Source organism: Aureobasidium namibiae, assembly GCF_000721765.1.
Source record: "Aureobasidium namibiae CBS 147.97 unplaced genomic scaffold scaffold_1, whole genome shotgun sequence".
NCBI lineage: Eukaryota > Fungi > Ascomycota > Dothideomycetes > Dothideales > Saccotheciaceae > Aureobasidium > Aureobasidium namibiae.
In genome coordinates, this window is record NW_013581208.1 from 2,095,031 (window position 1) to 2,117,713 (window position 22,683).

General features: G+C 51.9%; 11 protein-coding genes across 11 annotated transcripts; 6 read left to right on the top strand and 5 right to left on the bottom strand.

Moving 5' to 3' along the window:
• Positions 1-396: 396 nt before the first annotated feature.
• On the top strand, positions 397-1,986 carry M436DRAFT_69260 (pyridoxal phosphate-dependent decarboxylase; the record flags this gene model as incomplete). The annotated part of the gene is made up of 2 exons (XM_013576830.1): positions 397-1,662; positions 1,798-1,986. The coding sequence occupies 2 exons, from the start codon at positions 397-399 to the stop codon at positions 1,984-1,986; spliced, it is 1,455 nt and encodes a 484-aa protein (XP_013432284.1).
• Positions 1,987-3,597: 1,611 nt separating this feature from the next.
• On the bottom strand, positions 3,598-5,140 carry M436DRAFT_77977 (uncharacterized protein; the record flags this gene model as incomplete). The annotated part of the gene is made up of 3 exons (XM_013576996.1): positions 3,598-4,511; positions 4,572-4,726; positions 4,779-5,140. The coding sequence occupies 3 exons, from the start codon at positions 5,138-5,140 to the stop codon at positions 3,598-3,600; spliced, it is 1,431 nt and encodes a 476-aa protein (XP_013432450.1).
• Positions 5,141-5,857: 717 nt separating this feature from the next.
• On the top strand, positions 5,858-6,808 carry M436DRAFT_36893 (uncharacterized protein; the record flags this gene model as incomplete). The annotated part of the gene is made up of 2 exons (XM_013576489.1): positions 5,858-5,898; positions 5,959-6,808. The coding sequence occupies 2 exons, from the start codon at positions 5,858-5,860 to the stop codon at positions 6,806-6,808; spliced, it is 891 nt and encodes a 296-aa protein (XP_013431943.1).
• A 59-nt stretch (positions 6,809-6,867) lies between these two features.
• M436DRAFT_34734 (urease accessory protein UreD) lies at positions 6,868-7,899 on the bottom strand (the record flags this gene model as incomplete). Its single annotated transcript, XM_013576097.1, has 1 exon — positions 6,868-7,899. One exon carries the CDS (start codon positions 7,897-7,899, stop codon positions 6,868-6,870), a length of 1,032 nt encoding a protein of 343 aa, XP_013431551.1.
• Positions 7,900-8,287: 388 nt separating this feature from the next.
• On the top strand, positions 8,288-9,385 carry M436DRAFT_36778 (uncharacterized protein; the record flags this gene model as incomplete). Its single annotated transcript, XM_013576465.1, has 1 exon — positions 8,288-9,385. One exon carries the CDS (start codon positions 8,288-8,290, stop codon positions 9,383-9,385), a length of 1,098 nt encoding a protein of 365 aa, XP_013431919.1.
• Positions 9,386-10,644: 1,259 nt separating this feature from the next.
• M436DRAFT_60073 (uncharacterized protein) lies at positions 10,645-11,049 on the bottom strand (the record flags this gene model as incomplete). The annotated part of the gene is made up of 1 exon (XM_013576696.1): positions 10,645-11,049. The coding sequence occupies one exon, from the start codon at positions 11,047-11,049 to the stop codon at positions 10,645-10,647; it is 405 nt and encodes a 134-aa protein (XP_013432150.1).
• Positions 11,050-12,107: 1,058 nt separating this feature from the next.
• Positions 12,108-13,225, top strand: M436DRAFT_60074 (uncharacterized protein; the record flags this gene model as incomplete). The annotated part of the gene is made up of 2 exons (XM_013576697.1): positions 12,108-13,087; positions 13,141-13,225. The coding sequence occupies 2 exons, from the start codon at positions 12,108-12,110 to the stop codon at positions 13,223-13,225; spliced, it is 1,065 nt and encodes a 354-aa protein (XP_013432151.1).
• Positions 13,226-13,376: 151 nt separating this feature from the next.
• M436DRAFT_36926 (DUF396-domain-containing protein) lies at positions 13,377-14,158 on the bottom strand (the record flags this gene model as incomplete). The annotated part of the gene is made up of 2 exons (XM_013576496.1): positions 13,377-13,804; positions 13,855-14,158. 2 exons carry the CDS (start codon positions 14,156-14,158, stop codon positions 13,377-13,379), a joined length of 732 nt encoding a protein of 243 aa, XP_013431950.1.
• Positions 14,159-14,721: 563 nt separating this feature from the next.
• M436DRAFT_35641 (uncharacterized protein) lies at positions 14,722-17,414 on the top strand (the record flags this gene model as incomplete). The annotated part of the gene is made up of 2 exons (XM_013576254.1): positions 14,722-14,873; positions 14,930-17,414. 2 exons carry the CDS (start codon positions 14,722-14,724, stop codon positions 17,412-17,414), a joined length of 2,637 nt encoding a protein of 878 aa, XP_013431708.1.
• Positions 17,415-17,727: 313 nt separating this feature from the next.
• Positions 17,728-20,419, top strand: M436DRAFT_69299 (uncharacterized protein; the record flags this gene model as incomplete). The annotated part of the gene is made up of 2 exons (XM_013576836.1): positions 17,728-18,199; positions 18,252-20,419. 2 exons carry the CDS (start codon positions 17,728-17,730, stop codon positions 20,417-20,419), a joined length of 2,640 nt encoding a protein of 879 aa, XP_013432290.1.
• A 367-nt stretch (positions 20,420-20,786) lies between these two features.
• M436DRAFT_77986 (uncharacterized protein) lies at positions 20,787-22,569 on the bottom strand (the record flags this gene model as incomplete). Its single annotated transcript, XM_013576997.1, has 2 exons — positions 20,787-22,305; positions 22,358-22,569. The coding sequence occupies 2 exons, from the start codon at positions 22,567-22,569 to the stop codon at positions 20,787-20,789; spliced, it is 1,731 nt and encodes a 576-aa protein (XP_013432451.1).
• Positions 22,570-22,683: the final 114 nt, after the last annotated feature.

Consider the following 22,683-nt stretch of genomic DNA (forward strand, 5'->3'; position numbering starts at 1 on the left):
CCCGACAGTCACTGCTTGATACCTCAGCTAAGCGAGATGATCCAGATCGTGCCAATCCCGGTCAAGGTCCCAAGGACCGGCACAACTTATACTCCAACAATAGCACGGTAGTGAATGACAACGAGACGGACTGTCAAAGTAAGGGCGTGAGAGAGTAGGGCAAGGTGCGGAATTTGGTTCCGCGATGATGGAGAATATATCGCGGGCTGTGGGGCTCTCTCCCGACGGCACGACAGCTTGATGCTTCTCGTCCGTCGCCCTGTTCGTCCTCAAGCCTTGAGGTATACGAGAATAGCCAAGATGAGCAGTCAATCTCTTTCTGCCCGCAATGTCAATGGTAGCGGCAGCGAGTCCAGCAAGACGGTCCGCGACGAACGAACCGTCCCTCCAATGGGCATGACATCGAGTCAGTTCAACAGTGCAGCAACAGAAGCCATCCAGGACATTACGAATTACTACGACAACATGGCCGACCGCCCTGTCCTCCCTTCAGTCGAACCGGGCTACCTCGCAAAGCTCCTGCCCCAGTCACCGCCCACCGAAGCCGAGAGCTGGGACAAGATTCGCGCAGACATGGAATCGAAGATTATGCCCGGCATGACACATTGGCAGAGTCCAGACTTTATGGCTTTCTTCCCGGCCAGCAGTTCATATCCTGGCATGATGGGAGAACTGTGGTCTGCAGCTCTGACCGTGCCTGCTTTCAACTGGCTCTGCTCGCCTGCCGTCACTGAACTCGAGACCATCGTTATGGACTGGGTCGCACAGATGCTCGCACTACCCGAATGCTTCTTGTCCAAAGGCAAAGGTGGTGGTGTCATCCAAGGCTCTGCCTCTGAAGCCATCGTCACCTGCATGGTTGCAGCACGCGAGCGCTACGTGACCAGGATCCTCGAGAAAGAAGGCATCGTCCTCACCGAACAACAGAAGGAAGATCGCTCTGCCGAGATTAGGAGTAAACTCGTTGCACTGGCTACAAAACACACCCACAGTTCTACCCACAAGGGTGCAAACATCGCCGGCACGAGATTCCGTAGCATCGATACTTTGCTGTCCAACGACTTTGCCCTCCAGGGCCACGAACTCCGCTCGACCATCGAGAAACTCAAGTCGCAAGGTCTGGAGCCATACTTCTTGACTGTATCGCTGGGAACAACAAACACATGCGCCGTCGATGACTTCCAGTCCATCGCACAAGTCAAGAAAGACTATCCCGACATCTGGATCCACGTCGATGCCGCATACGCCGGTGTCGCTTTGGTCTTGCCCGAATACCAACACTACTGCAAGCACTTCTCCACCTTCGACTCCTTCGACACAAACATGCACAAATGGCTACTCACAAACTTCGACGCCTCATGTCTCTTTGTCCAGAACCGTCGCCATCTCACCGACGCACTATCGATCACACCCGCCTACTTACGTAACAATTTCTCAGACCAAGGCTTGGTCACCGACTACCGCGATTGGCAAATCCCTCTAGGTCGTCGTTTCCGCGCTCTCAAAGTCTGGTTTGTAATAAGAACTTGGGGAGTCGAGGGGTTGAGAAAGCATATCGCTCATCATCTCAAGCTTTCTGACTTGTTTGTCGAGTTGGTAAAGAGCAGAAGCGATCTCTTAACCATCATCACACCGCCTGCTTTTGCTCTTGTGGTACTCACCGTCAACCCCACTCGCAAACAACATGCTCCCAAGCCTTCTTCAACGTTAGGAGAACCAAAAGCTGAAAACACTGTTCCCTACCAAGACTCTCATCTCGCTGCCATACCTCAACAACCCAACTCTTCAACTTTGGAGCTTGCGAATGCCAATACGAAGAAAGTGTACGAGATTGTGGACGAGAGCAAAAAAGTGTTTCTGACGAGTTCGTTGGTGGGGGAGGCTTATGCTATTCGTGTGGTCAGCGCTAATCCGTTGGCGAGCGAGGAGGGCATCAGAAAGGTGTTCGGATTGCTTGTCGAGGCTGCGGAGAAGGTGCTTGAGTAGAGCTGACACATGTCACATACACGATAGATGCTGTACGGTGTATAGCTATATGACTGCAATCCTTTTCTCAAGCTCAAAGGGAAAACTCGAATAACGAAATGGCTTCACGTGTCAAGGCCACTCACTCCAGTGTTCATAATCGCATACTTGCTAACGCCGGCGTAGCAGGGGGTGCTCAGATGTGGCAATGATAATACATACTGTCTAACACATACTCTCCGCAGGATTCATTGCGCATCAACACATTCCCTCCGCGGTCACACAAGACGTAGAGGAGATCCTTACAAAGTTGTTTGCCTCACTGACCCCCTACTATCTCTCCTTGACAGGTAGGCACGACAGGGTGAACTTGGTCGTATGTCCTCAGCCAGCGATCAAGTCTCTCTTGGCTTTGTGTCCAGGTCTGCGACAAGTACGGTAGATCCAAATGCGTTTTTCATCGATACTAGCACAAAGAAAAGGATCATAGGGCGACATAGGAGTTTCGATGCCGAGTGTGCTCTACATGCTGTTGATCCGAACGGATGTGAGATTATCAGTATACGATAGAGGTAACAACATGCACCTGCCTCGACAAGACTTGAAATAGCATCTACCACTTTACCACATCACATGTCAGAGCTAGGATCGAAAAAGACTTCTTGTTGTGATAAGATATCTCTGCCGAGACTTCCCACCAGCCAACATACTTTACATCCCTCTATACATAGGAAAAACACAGATTTGTCAAAATCACATAGAAGCAAGACGAAATCCGTCCCTTGCATGTGCCTAAACCAAGTATATAAACAAGCCGTCCCTTCTGATTCTCATCCTAAACACCAAACATGGATATCGACGACGACTATATCTTGTCTCCACAGAACATCTCAACTAGATATGCCTGCCTCTCATCATCTATCAGATGCGCGTTTCGGAAGCAGGAAAGAGTGACGTCGAAGAGTCATTCGGGTCAAAGACGTGTTGTTAGTTTTATAACATATCCCGAGCCCCGCATGATGAATTCACTTCAAGCTTGCGTCCCCATCAACGTGTGTACACGATAGTAAGAAATGACAGCATCGTTATCGAACCCAATGACTTCGCCAATGTTGTTATAGGGTACACTCACTAGCACTCCACCATCGATCCTCTTTAGCACGTTTACATATCCATTCTAGATTGAGCAAAACCATAGGTCCGATATCGAGCTAATACAACCTTACCCCTCTCTTCATAGTCCTATTCATTTCTACACCATTGCGTTAATGCAGCGATGAGTATTGTGCGTAAGTCGCCAAGGAAGTAAGACATACACAGTTGATGGCGTCCGATGCAAAGGACGACCACATGAAGTAGTTGGCATCCATGGTCAAGATGGAAAAATCAATTAGCCAAGAAGGGTGTTGTAGCCTCTTATACTCGAGTGAACAAGTATCCCTTGCTTCGGGTTATGTTCACGTGCATCGGCACTCCTTGCATGAGCGATTCAGAAAGAAGAATCGGAAGCAAAGCCGCAGAGTTAAAGTAAGAAAAGGGGTATCATTCCTCATGATTCATGAATAAGCTAATAGAGACGTTGATCATATCATCGTCAAAAGCGGCAACAAATGGAAAAAAAGCCAACAGCTTTCACACATACCACTCACGCTTCCACCGTCTCCAATCCTCTATCGCAGCACCCTCAAGATCATCAGCATTGAGCATACCAACGCCCTCTTGCACCAAAACATGCCAGACATGGTTACGCAGACTGACAGGCCAGTTTGGCGTATTCCAATATCTGGCCTTGAGACCTGCTTTCTTGGCTCCTCTGATTTGCCCACGGATGAGCTTCATCTGCTTGTCTGATAGCTTGCCGCGCCAGACGCGGCCGATGGACTTTTTGAAGTTGATGCTGGCGTAGTATGATGTTCTGTTATTGAAGGCGGAGGCTGGTGTGTTTGCGGGTAGGCCAGTTTTGCCTTGTCCTGCCGAGGATGGGTGGTAGTCGTCGACTTCTGTGCTGAGGTCGGTATTGTCGTTCATGTCGGAGAGTGATAGCGGAGAAGACTCGTAGAGCATTGCCAAAGGGGCATCGTAGAAAATATCGCGGTAGGTTGAGTTCTCTGTCAATGTGTCGAAGGGTGTGTTTCCTGTTCCGACTACGGTGATTGCTCCAGGAATTGTATGAGTACCGTTGAAGTGGGTCAGGTAGCCTTTCGCGCGAAGACCTTCGAGTTGCTCTTCCACCTTGTGGAAGGTATCCGGACCGTGGGTCTTCATGTCAACAAGCAGAACCAGTGTCTGATCCGGGTCCTCATCAAAGACTCCTTGGTTTTTGGTTTGACCGAAAGTAGTCAGGGAGTTCTGCTTATCCAGCAGCTCGATAAGGGGGTCCACATAGAGGCTGGTGAATGTGCGATTCGGGGTCAAGGAAGATGTGTGATGACCCACGAACAGATCATCACCAATGTGCCAGACATCTGCCTCAACACCCGTGCATCCATAGTGTAGGGCTTCGTACAAAGGTATCCGCCTCCAGTAGTCGTTGTGTGAATGCACAGCTGTAAAGAAAGTTAGTCGAACTGAAGCAGAGATAGTAATAGATCTTATGGAAGGCTTACGGATTGGCATAACATCTCGGGTGGCATCGGTAGGATAATGTGCTAGAGCACCTCCGATTCTTCCGTCATGCCCCCAGTCTGGCAAGAAAGCCAAGTCGGTCACCACGAGCAAGGTATTTCCGTCAAACAGCCAGGATACTATGTGTAAGATACCACTATAGGTTTGGGTCAGTAATGATAAGAGACCAGCGAGAGTGATCAACTCACAAGAGACACAAGATTATCACAGGGATGAGTACGCATGCCAGTCTGATGATCGCAACAACAGAAACAGGTCTTTTCGCAAGCAATGGCTCCCGTCCTGATAACGATATAGGAGTCTCTATGACGACATATTCTGTTTTCGCCTTGGCGAATGAAGTTCGAGGTTTATCGGAGGCGTATGTAGGTTGAGGATGAGGCTGAGATCGTAATCTCAGAGTCATAGGTGTGAGGGTGTCGAGGATAAGATGGTGCCAGCGCCGCGGAGGAAGTGGTTGATAACATGCATCCTCAACTTCGGCAGGAGATGGTATCCTCGATGGACTTTGTTCCGGCGAGGGAGTGATTTCCAAAACAGAAATAGCCATGGAACAATATGTTGCGAGCAAACTCAATATTGATGAGATAGTGCTCTGTTCAAATAGTTGATTTCTCAGGCTTGGTATGACACCGATAGTCGAATAGGTGGATCCTATGACGGCGTAAAATGCGGCAGGGCTCTTAAACGGGTTTGCTTCTCACAGCCTGAGTAATGACGCCGACAGCGAGTGAGTAACGAGAGTGGATTGCAATGGAGTTATATGATAAGGAATGACAGCAGCAGACCCGGTGGCATACGTGGAGGACAAGCAAGATGATATATGGCGGCCGCGGACAACGCCCGGAGTGCGACACGAGGTCGTGGCTCAATGATGGTTCGCTCCAGCTGGGCTAGAACGCCCAGGAGGCTTGACTTCGCGCGCGACGGGAAAGTGCAAACCTCGCGAGGGAAAAGCTACCCCTCGAGTGCGTTGCACCGCTGACCCAATCACATGAACACAAGTACACTTTCCGCCGTCGCGCAGAGCGGATTGACGAGAAACACGAAGAGCGACGATGTCGGCTGTGGCTTTGAGAATACCAGTCCAACTGCTGTATGCTTTCTGTCGGCAATCTGATTGGTGCGCGGGGTACCCCAGATCTAGAGTTTGCCTAGTTGACAAACGCTGCAGATCACGCATCACAATTCACAAGTCGAGACTTTTCCGAGGCGCAAAAGTCGCAATAACAACCACAGCCATATCGCTTACCTTGACCAACGCATAATGCCTCACAAACACAGAAGGAGGGACGACAATGCAGACGAGTAATTCTTAACCCGCCACTGCTCCGATCCAAGTCCGAATGCTGATGTTCAACTGCACAGTTTCAATCTGCCTCCCACGGCCGTCGCAAAGGCTTTGCCTGTAGGCAAAAATGCTCAAACCGTCTTTACCTCGGATGGCAAGAAGAAGAGAAAGACCGAGAAGAATGCGTACAAGTTCGACGACACGCCAAAGGCTTTTCAACGCTTGATGTATCGCCAGCAGCCCAAAACTGAACCCGACGAGACCGAGTCAAAGACCGCCAACAAGAAACGCAAACGTCAGGAGGACATCAAGCAAAAGCAGAAGCAACAGCAAAAGGGCACAACCATGGAGATGCCCAAGATACAGCCTGGTGAAAAACTACGAGACTTCAATGCTCGTGTGGATCAGACATTGCCAGTGACTGGTCTGGCGCGCAAGGGCAACCAAGGTCTGGCACCTGGCGAGAAGGTCACACGAACAAAGAAAGAGAAGAAAATGCACAAAATGTACGACGAGTGGAGGAAAGAGGATCAGCGCATCAAGGACAAGGCCGAGGAAGAGCAAGAAAAGCGCGAGGAAGAGGAGGAAGAACGTAATGCACTCTACGGAGAGGACTCGGGCGTGCCTACGCTGTACGGCAAGAAGCGTCAAAGGATGATCGGCGAGTCGAAAGACAACGACGACATTTGGGCAGTGCTCAAGACGAAACGAGACAAACCAAAGGGTCTGCACGATGTAGCACAAGCTCCTCCCGAGTTCACTGTGGTACCCAGGGAGAAGTTCAAGGTCAAGAACGGAGCCAGAGCCGATGTCGCAGATGTGCCAAATGCTGCTGGTAGTTTGGCAAGGAGAGAGGAGCTTGGTGCAGAGAGAAAGAATATTATCGAGCAATACCGTGCTCTGATGAGAAAGGCTTCCGGAGAATAGAGTCTGAGACTCATCATTACGCACTCTAGATCAGTGCCGGGTATGGTAGACTGCCAAATTTATCGCAAGCAGAGCAAGCTTCGCTCTCCGAATTGAGCCGTGACGCTGCCTTCGGTTTCAAGCATCGAGCGCAACCAACGCTTCCCGCCTTCAACTTCCCTTGCGCCGAACTTAACCACGACACATCCTCGTGTCATGGCTGCTGACCATAAAAGACCATCAGTCAATTCCTGGTTTTGTCGGGCTGTTCGTCGGACCACGAGAGGTTCCAGATCTCGTATTGCGTCGTCAGCTTCGTTGGAAGTGTCCCATTGTCTACCTCCAATCCGGGGTATTGATTTGAATTCGTCCAAGAAAAATGCCGCAAGACTCGCAAAAGTAGGGCCGTACAAGATCAGAGTACCGATTGCACCAAGCCCATCCATGCGTCGCGTCAATGAAGTCTGTATTGCATCATCGCTTGCATCCAAGGTGACATTGTCGCGCAATAATAGCCTCGTCTCATCGGACCCGCGGGAACCGTCAACAAGATAGACTTCGTTTTTGCTGGAATATCTGAAGAAGTTCCAGTCCTCACCTAGAGCTTTGCGACCTTGACACACCCAATCCAAAACACAGATGCTGGGATTCGGAAAGTTCTGCTGATGGCGTACGTAAAATCGTTGGGTCTGTTCAAAAGCACTCTGAGCAAAGGGCTGAACAGGATCCGGAAGATAGACCAGAGCAGCAGCAGGCTTCAAGTGAATGTTTGTATCCTGGCGACTGAGAGTTGATGATGCTGGAGTTTTGAAAATCTTGGTGCTGCCTTGAGTGAGGATGAGCAGACGAGTGGTAGCATCAAGATCAATCTTCAGAGTGAGAGTATCACCAGCGACTATGCCGCCGCCATAGGTCAAGATGTAGAGAGTGTGGACTTGGTGGGACGAGGCATTGTCGGCAGATGGAGTTATAGTCACAGGAGAAGGTGAAATCAGTTTCAGAGGATACTGATAAGTCAGGGTCTGGAGGGTAGGATGGGCTGGCGGCAGCAGAGCCAGATGAACGCGCCCATGACCAGGCAAAGAGTCGGTGGGTGGGAAGGGGTTTCTCATGCTCTGGTGAAACAGAGATTAAACAAGAAAGAGACTCGGGTCACGTCGAAACGATGCCAAGGCATCTCAAGGTTGCGTTGCCCTGTGCCACGGACCAGCGAGATGCGCGTGTGCGGGAAGGGAGACAAGAATAGACACCAGAAAGTCCCAAGAAACAGCATTTGTGCAGCAATTCGCTCTGCAACCTGCAAATCCGCTGCATCGCATCTCGCTCCCCTGCCTGCATCCATCTTGCGTCACTCCTTTTCCCGACTTTGTCTATACACTTTCTCTACCGTCTTGTGAGAACCAAAACGACCACCACATCGCCTCCCGTGTCGCCCTGTTGCGAAGGGGCTGAAGACGACACCCCAAACACTCGCTCGCCTCGTCCAACCATATACCCATCATGAGGAGGAATAACTTGTTGCTGGTCCTCGCTGCCGGCGTCAGCCTGGTCGCCGCTCAGGACACTGCAAAGACGACCGCTCAGACGACCGCCCAAACCGCCGCCCCCACGACAGACAAATTGACCAACGTCTCGTCCTTTGTTAAGTCGTCCAGTACATCGAGTGCTGCTGCCTCATCCACATCCAACTCCAAGGCTTCTTCGGCCGCCTCCAAGACCCCTGCCTCCTCTGCTTCCAGGACCAACGCAGCGCCGACCGACCTGCCCACCCTCGCTGGAGCCACTATTCCCGACATGTACATTCCCTACACAGCCGATGCTCCCTTTATGCAAAAGCAGACCGTACCAGAGGGCACCATATTTATTGCCGTGGGCGCTTGTCTGGCCTTCCTGGGCGGTTGCGTACTCGCATGGCGTGCAATGGTTGCCTGGACCATCAACCGCTCCGTCAAGCGCGCCGCCATGGCCTCCGTCATGGCCTCGGACGCAAAGACAAAGTACGGTCCTGGCGGAAACCTCTACGCTATGCCCGGAGGTTCTTCCCTATCTCTTGATGCCCTGACCTCAGCTAGCAAGCCCATGTCTTCCGCCAGCCCCAACAAGGAAAACCGCAAGAGCGCGCAACCCAAAGCCGACCCTTCATCTCTCTTCTTCTCTCCCACCGCCGGCCAACGCAACTCAGCATACATGCCCGTCAATCAGAATCGCAGCTCCACTTACCTACCTGCTGGTTACTACGCCACTCCCAGTGCTCAAGCCGCCGGCGGCAGGGACTCAATGGTCATGGGTGGCGCACCAAGTCTGCAACCCACCGTCAACCGCTACTCGCGCGCCGAATACTCTCCACCATCAAGCCGTGACGGCTCTCGTCCTCGCAGCAGTATGAACCCAAACGCGCATCAACGAACCGGGTCAAATGCACTGCTCAACCCTACACAATCACTTTATCATCAACCCAGCACGAGCAGTCTAGCTGTTGGTTTCGGTGCTCAGGAAGGCAGTGACCTTAGCAGCAATTTGCCCGGTCAACGTGCTCCCAGTGCCTACTTTGATGATGTGCTCCAGGAACACGGTCATGGTCCTCGCGAACGCTACTAATCTTTCTCCTTTCCATCATTCAACACATCAACCGGCTCTTTTTGAATCATTGCGGTTGTTTGATTGTTCTTTTTCCATCTGTGCTCACGAATTTTTATGGTTTTCTCAAATTGTACATACGGGGGGTGAAGCGTGTCATTGGTTTTTTTTTTTTATTCATTTTTATTCTTTTCTTGCATCATGTTTGTGTTTTTGGGAGCGGGCCATTGGGATGTCAAATACCCAAGGGAAAAAGGACGCTGGATCTCATACCGTCTTTCATCATGGCTCTAATATCATTTTTGTTCTTCCTCTCCACATCACACCCCTGCCTTTGTGCTGTCTTCGTATCCCGCTTTGTAGCAAAGTTGTAGAGATGGCTTATCGGGAGTATCAAGGCCAGAAGCGCGGGAAGACTCCTGATGTAGGTGTCATGGCAAGGACAAGCATAGTAGAAAATTAGACGGGCTTGTCGGCAAACGCGATAGCTCAGCCTATGCTTTCCTCGTCTTCTACTCTTTATATCTTTTCAAATCCGTTTAACAACATTCATGCATGCCAATGGTGGTAGATCGAGCATGATGGCGTACAGTAAGAGGGCGTAGAGGGACGCTCCGAATCAAGACAAGCAGATTTTATATATCATAAGCAAAGGAAAGAAGGCAACAGCAAAGTGTGTACAGCCACCAGGAGGAAGGAAGATGGACCAAAAAGAAAATCACAAGCACCATGAGTTGCAATTCGAACCAACGACCTCTCTGATCCTTTGGGAAAGAGTGTATTGTATACAAACGAGTGTATCTTCTCAACGACAGTGTGAGGATCGGGGTGTGCTGACCACTGCACCGCCACGGCTTTTTTGCTTGTTGACGGGTACTGACAGAGGTCGTATATAAAGGTTAGTACAGCAGGGGTGGGGCGTTGCGGGAAGTCAAGAGGTCGCGTGACAGAGTTTTGACAATGAAGAGACATATGTGACGGATACAGAACGATAATGGAGACAAACAAGACGAACACGAAAAGATGTTGGAAACAGAGAATAATAATCGAATACAAAAATCTGCCAAAAGTGCGATGGAAGATGCAAAGAAAAAAAAAGCCATGTCCGAAACAATCGAGACAGACTGATGATAAGAATATAAGAACAAGAATCTCCGAGTCCTCAAAATGTTGAGTGTATCGAATCGCAGTAGGGTTGAACGCCAGAGGGAAAGCAATACTCAAACGATCAATGTCTGACCGGCATCAAAAGATGAGATAGCCATGGGTTGATGATGGGTTTACTTGGCCTCAGCAGCCTCAGTCTCGACGGCAGCGGCTTCGGTGGTGGTGGCCTCGGGCTCGCGGCGGTAGACTTGGCCGGGTGCGTCGCCCCAGCCGTTCCAGAGCTTGGGGTTGTATGTCTTGCCCCAGGAAGAGAAGGCAGGGTCGGCTTCAGCCTCGGCCTCGCGGCGATAGACTTGGCCAGGTGCATCACCCCAGCCGTTCCAGAGGTGAGGGTTGTACTTCTTACCCCATGAGGAGAATGCTGGGTCAGCTTCAGCTTCACGGCGGTAGACCTGGCCAGGAGCGTCACCCCAGCCGTTCCAGAGCTTCGGGTTGTACTTCTTGCCCCAGGACGAGAAGGCGGGTTCAGGAGCAGCGTTGGGTTGAGCGGTGGGGGCAGCAGTGGCAACTGCGGCCATGGTGACCATTGCAACAGCGGTGACCTTCATGATTGATTTTTTGAGTTGTTTGTGATGGGTAGTGTATTCTGAAATGAGTGACTTGTGGGTGGGTGAGACAAGGCATGGCAGGATGAGAAAGTGTTATATATACTTATTGACGGTGTTGGAGAGGATGTAAGTGTGTATCAATAAGCCAATAAAGAAATACAACACCTCGACTCAATCGAGCTCACCATTGGGTTATTGGCCTCGTGGTAACACGATATGACAATAAGCATGTCAAAGAGATCACTTACTGGACTGACCTACAGCGCGGTACAGCAAAGGAAGTCCAGTATGCACGAAAGTGTGGAAACGAGGTGTGGAACCGCGAGCAAAGAAAGATGTTTCGACACCAAAGCATATGCTTGCCATCTACCAGAGATCGAGTATCAGACTTGAGGGCTTGGTATGACTATTCCAGATGGCTTTGTAGACAGTCAATGAAGTCAAGTTTCAGGTGTAAGATGTGGCTTTGGAGCGAGTTCGAATCCAGGTATCAATAAGCAGAGTTGCTAGATTGGGTGCTCAATAAGAGGTAAAGTCAGGTGTCCTCGCGTGTTGGTCGAGTTCTTGAGGCACGACATGCTCGATAGATGTGTAAAGTCCTGTGTGGTCATGTGCTGTGTGTGGCAGTTTGGTGAAAAGGAAGAAGAAGTCAATTCGGCTAGACGGTCGGCAGTGAGTGGATGGAGGATGTCGGGTATGGCTGACCCCCGAGCGTCGAGGCGCCCGAGTGGTCCCGCAAAAGGTCGACGTGCCGCTTGGCAGCGATTTTGACGCATCCGCATTGTTGCTATACCTCGTCGCCCTCTGTCCTCACCCTCTATACCCCCACTCCGCACCCGTCGCCATGCTCTCCAAGGTACGCTTTCCCTGTCGACGTCCCTCATCGAGTCCCTGGATCTGACCCTGCCCCTCAGACTCTCCTTCGCGGCGCAAAGCCTGCACTTGCTGGTCCCTCGGTCGCTTCGCGTTGTCAGTAACCACAACCAGTCCAATGGCCTCCGATCAAGTACTGAACTCTACCTACAGCCATGGCCACCACCGTCGGTCAGGACATCTTCCGACCCACCAAGTTTGGCGGCAAGTACACCGTCACCCTGATCCCTGGTGATGGTATCGGTGCCGAAGTCTCCGAGTCAGTCAAGCAGATCTTCAAGGCCGACAACGTCCCCATCGAGTGGGAGCAGGTCGATGTCACCGGTATCGAGACTGGCGACAAGCACTCCGAGGAGCTGTTCAGAGAGTCCATCGCCTCGCTCAAGCGCAACAAGCTCGGTCTCAAGGGCATCCTCCACACTCCCGTCGAGCGCTCCGGCCACCAGTCTTTCAACGTCGCCCTCCGTCAGGAACTCGACATCTACGCCTCGGTTGTCCTGATCAAGAACATCCCCGGCTACGAGACCCGCCACAAGAACGTCGACTTCTGCATCATCCGTGAGAACACCGAGGGAGAGTACTCTGGCCTCGAGCACCAGTCGGTCGACGGCGTCGTCGAGTCGCTCAAGATCATCACCCGCGCAAAGTCGGAGCGCATTGCCAAGTTCGCCTACGCCTTTGCCCTGGCCAACAACCGCAAGAAGGTCACCTGCATCCACAAGGCCAACATCATGAAGCTGGCCGACGGTCTTTTCCGCAACACCATCAAGAAGGTCGGTGAGGAGTTCCCCACCATCGAGACTAACGACATGATTGTCGACAACGCCTCGATGCAGTGTGTCTCCAGACCCCAACAGTTCGACGTCATGGTCATGCCCAACTTGTACGGAGGTATTCTCTCCAACATTGGAGCTGGTCTCGTCGGTGGTCCCGGTATCGTTCCCGGATGCAACATGGGTCGTGATGTCGCCGTCTTCGAGCCCGGATGCAGACACGTCGGTCTCGACATCAAGGGCAAGGACCAGGCCAACCCTACCGCTCTCATCCTCTCCGCCAGCATGCTCTTGAGACACATTGGTCTCGATGACCACGCCAACAGAATTTCCAAGGCCGTTTACGATGTCATCGCTGAGGGGTATGTGCTTTGCAAATTCATTCTTTCTGGTTACAGTACTAACAGGCGCACAGCACTACCCGCACCCGTGACATGGGCGGCAACTCAACCACTCATGAGTTCACAAGAGCCATTCTCGGCAACATGGAGAAGCAGTAAATGCATATCCCATGGACAAAATCGTGGTCGCAAGGCCTGGGCGGGTGTGTTGTATAGCGTGTATACCTCTCAAACAATTTTTTATCTCGATTCATGACTTCGTGCAACTGGACTAATTTAGACTCTTTGGGAAATGTCTCCTGAGATGTGCTCAGAATGGCCTCGTTCGCTCGCCTCTCCAGAAACCCATGAGCTCTCCGGTTTCACCAATCCATTCGCGAACACCATTGACAGCAGCCTTGGCCATACCAGCATTTGTTCCGGAGCGCGATCTGCGCACACCAGGTGCCGAAGCATAAGCAGTTGCAGCGTTGTCTGGCTCCTTTCCGGCAGAGATGAAACTGCTTCCAGCGCCGGTAGCATATTCACTTCCCATGCTCGGCAAGACGTTCTCGCCAGCAGATAACGAAACGAAGAGTGCGAAAGGCACAAGCCAGACCTGGAGGCCGAAGAAAGCAGCCACTTCGCTAAAGCTTGGGATGGACTCGTTCGGAGCGTAGTAGTTGTAGTGTCTGGGAGGTGACGAAGGCGGCGCAGAGAAATGGCGGAACCAGAGCCAATGGTTTAGAAGGACGAGTGCTGCTATGAAGTTAGCCAAAGAAACTGAGTCGACAGTCTGTGCAACATACCGCAAGACAGCAAGAAGATGGGGTCCGTAAGCTTGACAATAGGAAAGCGGCGTAGATTCTGGTGGTAAACACCATGACTGGCGATAGCAAGAGCCGAAAGCCCAAGCGGAAACTTGTCGAACAGAGCCAGCAGTATTTGAAAAGCGACAACCAGATATATCAACCGAGTCAAGAGCTTTTTAGCCAGGACGGTATGTTCTTCGACCAGTTCTGAGAGATAGTACAGGCCAGATGCGATGGCGAGTGTCAGGAAGGCGAATCCAAGAGCAAGGCCTAGATAGCCGACCAGAGGTAGAATCCACATGGCCACGGTGTTCTGGAGCAAAGTAAAGAGTGACTGTTACGAGGCTTCAATGGACATGTTGGTCTTTTGCGAGCACAGGGAATGATGCAGCAAACGATGCCAAGTGTCGTGTCGTGTCTATTGAACGCGGGGCTGCAGGAGTGATCGACAAGCTGCAAGCTGCAGGTGGCAGGAACAGATCTCGGTGTTTGCAAAACTCCGCGATGCTTCCCTCGTTCGTGTGACCAAAAGAGAAGGTGCAAGTGCAGTTCGAACATTCGAGTCTAAGAGCAAGAGCTACTCGTATCGGTCTACGTTCCTTCTTGTCGTGTTCCCCCCTCTCTTCCCTTCTCTCTTTTTCTCTGATGAACCTTCATCTTCTCCGAACAGTCCGCTCTCAGGCCGTCAGATCAGTGATTCCTAGACGTGCTGTTGTTTCTGCTTCTCGCTCCCACTTCTTCACGACATCTTCGGCCACAACCAACCCCGCTACTGTCTCGCAACGCCAATCTTTCCTCCGCCCAAACTCAAGCTCCCGCCTTCCTAGATCCCGTATCCAAGCTCGCCACTGCTCGCATAGAAGAATGTGTCGCCGCGACGCTGATGCAACGGGTGCCAACCTCGACATTGCCAAAGGTCGCGAGGTCCTGCCCAAGAATGTCAAGCCCCTCCACTACCACCTGACTCTGGAGCCCAACCTCGAGACCTTCGAGTATGAGGGCAAGGTCGTTATTGAGTATGTACCTTCAGTAGTTCGCTCCTAGGTCTGCCTCAGTCCTAACGCACACATAGTCTCGATGTCGTCGAGGACACCACTTCCATCTCGCTGAACACGATTGATCTCGACATCAAGTCCTCCGAGGTTCACTCCGGCTCGAAGCTCATTACCTCCTCGCCCAAGCTCTCCTACGATGAGAACACCCAAACCACGACCGTTTCGTTCGATGACACCATCCCCGCTGGCCACAAGGCTACCCTTACACAGACCTTCAAGGGTACCCTCAATGCCAACATGGCTGGCTTCTACCGCTCGAGCTACAAGGGCGAGGATGGCAGCGACAAGTACATTGCCACCACTCAGATGGAACCCACCGATGCTCGCAGGGCCTTCCCCTGTTTCGACGAGCCCGCCCTCAAGGCCGAGTTCACCATTACCCTGATCGCCGACAAGAAGTTGACTTGCTTGAGTAACATGGATGTTGCCAATGAGAAGGACGCACACAACGGAAAGAAAGCCGTCACCTTTAACAAGAGTCCCCTCATGTCGACCTACCTTTTGGCCTTCATCGTTGGTGAGCTCAACATGATCGAGACTGATGCATTCAGACTTCCTGTACGTGTCTTTGCAACCCCCGACAAGGACATTGAGCATGGTCGTTTCTCTTTGGAGCTTGCAGCCAAGACTCTGGACTTCTACGAGACCAAGTTCAACAGCAAGTTCCCTCTTCCCAAGATGGACATGGTTGCCATTCCCGACTTCAGCGCTGGCGCTATGGAGAACTGGGGCCTGGTCACTTACCGCGTTGTTGACCTTCTGTTTGATGAGAAGACCAGCAGTGCCTCTACCAAGCAGAGAGTTGCCGAAGTCGTGCAGCACGAGCTTGCTCACCAGTGGTTCGGCAACCTCGTCACCATGGACTTCTGGGATGGCCTCTGGTTGAACGAGGGCTTCGCCACATGGATGTCGTGGTACTCTTGCAACGAGTTCTACCCTGAGTGGAAGGTGTGGCAGGGCTACGTCACGGATAACCTCCAAAGTGCTCTCGCTCTCGACTCTCTGCGCAGCTCTCACCCTATTGAGGTTCCTGTCAAGCGTGCCGATGAGATCAACCAGATCTTCGACGCCATCTCATACTCGAAGGGATCTTGCGTTCTCCGCATGGTCTCCAAGTACCTCGGCGAGGAGACTTTCATGGAGGGTGTTAGACGCTACCTGAAGAAGCACGCCTTCGGCAATACCCAGACTAACGACCTTTGGGCTGCTTTGAGCGATGCTAGCGGCAAGGATGTTGAGAAGATCATGGATATCTGGACCAAGAATGTCGGTTTCCCTGTTGTTAGCGTTACCGAGGATGCCAAGAACAACTCTGTCCACGTCAAGCAAAACAGATTCTTGCGTACTGCAGATGTCAAGCCTGAGGAGGACAAGGTTCTGTACCCTGTATTCCTTGGTCTCCGTTCCGCCGACGGTGTTGATGAGGAGCTCACACTTGATGGCCGTGAGAGAAGCTTCAAGGTCAAGGACCTCGACTTCTACAAGATTAACGCAGACCACTCGGGTATTTACAGAACTTCGTACTCTCCTGAGCGCCTTCAGAAGCTTGGAGAGGCTGCCAAGAAGGGTCTTCTCACTGTTGAGGACAGAGCCGGCATGATTGCCGACGCCGGTGCTCTTGCTGCGTCTGGCTACCAGAAGACCTCTGGTGTTCTCTCTCTGCTACAGGGCTTCGACACGGAGCCCGAGTTTGTCGTTTGGGACGAGCTTACTGCCCGCATCGCTTCGGTACGCGCAGCTTGGGTCTTCCAGGACGACAAGGTCAAGGACGCCCTCAAGGCTTTCCAGCGTGATCTTGTCGCCAAGAAGTCGCACGAGCTTGGCTGGGACTTCAAGGAGAGTGATGGCCACATTGAGCAGCAGTTCAAGTCGCTGCTTTTCAGCAGTGCAGCTCTCTCGGGTGACGAGAAGACCAAGGCAGCAGCGCTCGAGATGTTTGAGAAGTTCAAGAACGGTGACAGATCAGCTATCCACCCTAACTTGCGTGGCGGAGTGTACGCCGTTGCTCTCCAGAATGGAGGCGAGGCCGAGTACGATGCTATCCTGGACGAGTACAGAACCGCCAAGGTGGCCGATGAGCGCAACACAGCACTGCGTTCGATCGGACGTGCTAGACAACCCGAACTCATCAAGCGCACACTTGCCATGGCTCTCAGCAAGGAGGTCAAGGACCAAGACATCTACCTTCCTCTTGGTGGTCTTCGTTCGCACAAGGAGGGTATTCTCGCACTGTGGGACTGGGTCAAGGTCAACTGGGACACTATCTACAAGAAGCTTCCTCCTGGTCTCAGCATGCTCGGCAGTGTGGTCAGCCTCTGCACTAGCAGCTTCACCAGCGAGAAGCAGATTCAGGAAATTGATGCGTTCTTCAAGGAGCGCAGCACAAAGGGCTTCGACCAGAGTCTTGCACAGAGCTTCGATGCAATTAGAGCAAAGGATGGCTGGTTGAAGAGAGATGCTGAAGATGTAGAGGCATGGCTCAAGGCCAACAAGTACCTGTAAGCGATTCGGGAGTTGATAGATTTTGTAATATTATGGAGTACATGGTAGAAATGCGATGGTTATGTAGAAAAGACACATGGCTATATCTCTGACCAGATTTGTTCCAAGACGGTTGCGACTTTGGTCAATGGTTTGAATCCACATGTCGGAGATCAGCTCTCGGGAAGGAAGGGTGACGCCAAGTGAAGCGTGCGTCACGGTTGGGACAAGGCATTCGTGGCCTCGATGAGCAAACGGCGAGGGACTAGGTTGTTTCTCGTAATGCTCGTCTTGTAGGATCTCGGTCGTAAGATGATTCGACAAAGCTCGCAGAATGCCCACCGCCGGCGATGAACGAGAGCGCTCACCACACCCCTACGCCCGCCGTGGCCGCCGAGCTGCCCGTCCCGAAGACAGCAGCAACTACCAAACTCCAAACAATCTGTCGAGCGAGAGCGGCACCGAAGCCGACGATGAGCGACCCTCACAATACCTGAAGGCCCTGCCGCCGCCCTCAGCACGCCTGACCAAAGGACTCCGACAAGCCGATGGTACACCCTCTCCGCTGCTCACTCCTTCACAACTCGACAATCAAGGCACCCAAGGATACTTTGATCGCAAGCCGACCCAAACGCCAACAGAGCACGCGGAAGAAAATGAACTGCTGGTCGCTCGACGGCTGTATGAAAAGAGGACCAGAGCTGAACGCATTCGTCGCATTTCAGAGGGTGCTTTGCTTGCCGTCATTGGCCTGATCATAGTCCTCGCTCCCTCCGTGAGGCATGCTCTCTGGAACTGGCATAGAGGTTTGTCTACTATCTCTGATTCTGTGAGCCAAACGTTGATGCCCTGTAGTAGAGGTCGCCTCCCAGTTGGCCATTGTTGCCCTCCTGATTGCTGTATACCCCCTGAGAGTCATCATCTTCTCTCCTTCCGACGATACGACCCGTCCAAGATGGCGCCGCTTCCGAGTTCCCGCCTCGTTCGACCCTGCCTCGATCCTCTATCCCACCTTTGTCCCTGTCTTGATCGCCCTCTCTTTGCTGCCTCAATATCCTGCTCTACTGCTACCTAATCTAATCCTGGGTCTGGCCTCTCTACCGCCTCGCCTATTTCCTCCTTTATCTCGTCTCAAAGACATCAACACGCTTCACTGGATCGTCTCCACCACACCCCTCATCTTCTCTGAGAACACCGAGCTGCCCTCCTCTGCATATCCTCCAACCCCGTACAAGCTCAAGGCAAGCCAGCCTCCCTTCTTGCAGCCCGAACTGCTCACTCTGCTATACCCTCTACACCAGGCATTGTTACCCGCGCTGCACTACTTGACCACAACCAGTCTTCTGGCTGCCGAGAAGCACCTTTTGTCGGCTGGTTTGATCAATCTTCTCCTTTTCGCAACCTCACCTCAAACTGCTATTTTGCGTGCTCTGCTGTGGGTCGGAGGCGTCTGGCTTCTCGTCTTGTGCACTCACGTTGCACGCTGGAACGTAGCTCTCGCACGTGTCCCTCGATGGAGGTTTCGACGAACTGCCTCCAAGCCTGGTCGTTCGTCTCACATCAAACAGGACCTTGCCTCGATGCTCACAAGGTGGATCTATCCCTTCACGCGTTACGAGAATGACGAAAGCGATACCGATGAGCATGTGCCTATCCAGAAAGTTCTGTCGCAGACTCGCAAGTCGCCCAAGCTGAGTATCAATACCGCCTCGACTGGCCACGATTTTGACGAACCACAATCAGCTGTTGAAGCAAATCTTCCTCCGCATCGAGACTCTGTTGTGGATGCGAATGACTTCTCTAGGAAAAGAAGGCATACCATTGCGAGTACGGATGCTCCTACGTCATTGGCAGCCGCAACTCCGAGCGCAGGTGCTCAGCGCAAACATCGTCGATTCCGAGATTGGCATCTGAACCTGACGCCTGAGGGTGCTTTCATGTACAAGTGGGCATATGCCATCTACATCATCACGACAATCGCCTTCGTAATCTTGGTCCCGGTGCGGAGAACAATCTCCGAAGCTGCTCTGAACTCTGCAGAGCCCGTCGTCTGGGCATTCGAGTATCTGTTCTCGGATATACCAACATTCTTCAACGCTTTCTCCTCCAGAGTCGACCGCATTGCATACAAAGATGAAATTCTGCAAAATCTGTCGTTTCACGGTTCTTCTGTTCCTGGTGTGAGAGCTGCGGTGGGTGCGGCTAATACACGACTTCTCATCGTTGCATACTGGGCAGCCGTCCTCTGTATCGGCCTCGTCGCAGTCTTACGTCTCACCCCCTTTATCGAAGTCGACACACGACGAAAAGTCTTCCACGCCGTCATGGTATCTATGCTTCTACCCTCCATCTTCGTGGATCCTTGCTTTTGCTCCTTGGCTCTGGGCATCGTACTCGCCATCTTCTTGATCTTGGAAATCATCCGTGCAGGCCAGGTACCACCGCTGGGGATTGCGATTGGCAGATTCGTGGCGCCCTATGTGGACGGAAGAGATCTCAGAGGACCTATGGTTGTAAGCCACGTCTTCTTACTCATCGGCTGTGCTATTCCACTCTGGCTTTCCCTCGCTGGCATCGGCAGAACCATCACTGGAAAATGGCCAGGCTGGGAAACCGAAAATCAAGTCCGCGAGGTTGCCATGGTGGCAGGAGTCATTTGCGTGGGCATGGGCGACGCGGCAGCCAGTCTCATCGGCAGACGCTTCGGTCGCTGCAGATGGCCTTGGATCGGCGGCAAGTCTCTCGAAGGCAGCACTGCTTTTGCCGTTGCCGTTACCGTTGGTTTGTTGTTTGCAAAGCTTTGGGTCAGATTTGGGGGTTGGAGTGAGGTGTTTGTTTCTGCCTCTTCTGCCAACAACACTTCTGGGTTCTTTGGGCATGATGTAAAAGGGTGGGGTATAGAGGTTGGCAAGATGTTTGTTTGTGGCTGTGGAGCGAGTTTTATGGAAGCGGTGTTGACGGGGGCTAACGACAATGTTGTTGTTCCTGTTGCGCTGTGGCTCTTGGTCAAGAGTGTGGGTGTTTAGATTTTTGGGAGTCGAAGAGTAGAGAAAAAATAATGTTGTCATGGTTCTTTTGGCTTCTCCTTGTGTCAATTGCGATGATGATGGGTCTGTCCTCTTCGCTCCAGAGGTCACTATGATGTGTGCTGTCGAGTTGGTACGGAATTTTGACTATTCGAGCTGCTAATGATGGTTGGAAGTTGTTGAGACAGGCAAAGCATTGATAATCAAGCACGACTTGGACTAGGATGCATCACAATCTGGCTATCACTCCAAGCAAGGTATAGGTGACACAAGATGGATGAAAAACTGGGGAACATATAGCATGGCATCCGATCATAATTTGGACTCCCTTCTCCCAACCGCATGGCCGATGGTTTCTACATCAAAGTTAGCAAGAGCCGTTGCACTTTGCCTCTTTGCTCTCTGCTTGCTCACTCATTCTCCTACAATAGCAGGATGAAGTCACGTTGATATCCGCCATTTGTATTGCCAACTGATAGGGTTGCTCCAGCTGGTTAAACTCTGCTTCCCTGCCCAACGACTTTAGACATTCTCGATATCCGACCAATGCCCAGACGTTATTGGGATGTTGGTGACCGCGGGGGATAGAAGACACGAAACCGAGGTCTTCGGCGTAGGCTTGTGCTGCTTGCTCCACTAGACCTTGCTCGAGTGACAGAGCAGCGTAGGCGTGTCTGGTAGGTTGCATCCAGCCCCAAGGCTCACTGTAGACTAGATTATCGTCGCGTGTTATGGATTCGCGGAGGTGTTGAAAGGCGAGGTCGAAGTTGCCCTTGCGGTATTCGATTTCTCCTGCTAGCATGGCTTCACCGACTCTAAGGATATCGGTGCATTTGTTGGGGAAGTCGAAGCGGGACTCTGGGACGAGTTTTTGGGCAGAGAGGAAGAGTTGTTGCTCTTTTTCGGCAGCGGTGATATTGCCGAGGGCTGAGTGGGCTACACCTTTGGCGTAGTGTAGAGTCGCTGTGGTTACGCAGTAGAGTCTTTTGTTCTTTGGCATTTCTAGGGCCAGGATTTCTTCCCAGCGGCCGAATCTGACGAGCAGGTGAGCGCGAACACCCAGGAAGGACTCGAGCCAGTCTGCCATGTTTGGGGATTCAATGGCGAGAAGCTCTTCCGGGAGGTAGTTCTCCATAAGTGTACAGTTCTGGAGAGCAACTTCTGATTTGCCAGATAGCAAAGCTGCATAGATGAGAGAGTGCGAGTTGTGGGCACGATAAAAGGTATACATCTCATTGCCTTGCATTTTAGCCACATATGCATCATCGGCACGAACAGCAGAAGCATTGGCAGCGATGCCGGCTCTGTAGTCTCCAATGAGGACATACAAGTGAGATGGCATGTGTTCCAAGTGACCGCTGTCGGGTACGAGACCGCGCAGACTATCTGCTGCTTGCACAGCACACTCAGGTGTCTTTGACATTTCCATCAGATGAATGTAGAAGTGCAGTAGAGCTGGATGTCCCCAAGCTCCGGGAAGAGTAAAAGCATGATCCAGTGCTTCTTTTGCTTCGTATGGACGCGCTCCTCGACCAGGTTCTCCGGTGTGGATGTTCCATAGAGCCCAAGGTGTCAGGACCATTAGTGACTCGGCGTACAGGCAAGCGACATCAAGGTCGTCTTTGTAGGACTTGTAGACTTCTTCCATTGCATCAACGTATGCTACATTCCATGGTTGATAGTCTTCGGCCGGTGTCTTCTGAGGATACCTGGCAACAATAGCCTTGATGAGAGCTTTCTCCACAGGCGTGGCATTATGTGCAAGCTCCTGTGCTTTGCGTGAAGTCTCATAAGTTATCACCAGAGCTTCCTTGAGTTCCTTCGGGTCAAAGAGTCGCCACGCCTTGTTGTAATAAGGCCCTTTGGTATACGCCAGTCCCCAATAGCTTTGTTACATTATTAGCGCTTAATATGGTATCAGCTCCTTAAGACCCTTACCCCATCGCACACTCGGAATCCAGGCGAATCACCTTCTCGAAACATATCGATGCTTCTTTGATGTTGAAGCCATATGCCCAGATTAAGCCGCGATCGAACCACAGCTGAGCCTCAGGGTTCTTGGTGCTGATCTTGCGAGTGTAGGTCCCGAGATTGAAGTAGCCGTCTTTGGGACTGCTATGCGCCGGTGCGTTGATAGACACGGCTGGCATCTTGTAGCTTTTGTTATGTGAAGGAAAGTGTTGTTGATACAGGTTGCTGAGGATGGTGACCGGCGACATTGCCGAGGCTTCATGGACTTTGGCGGGGAGCTGATCAGGATAACG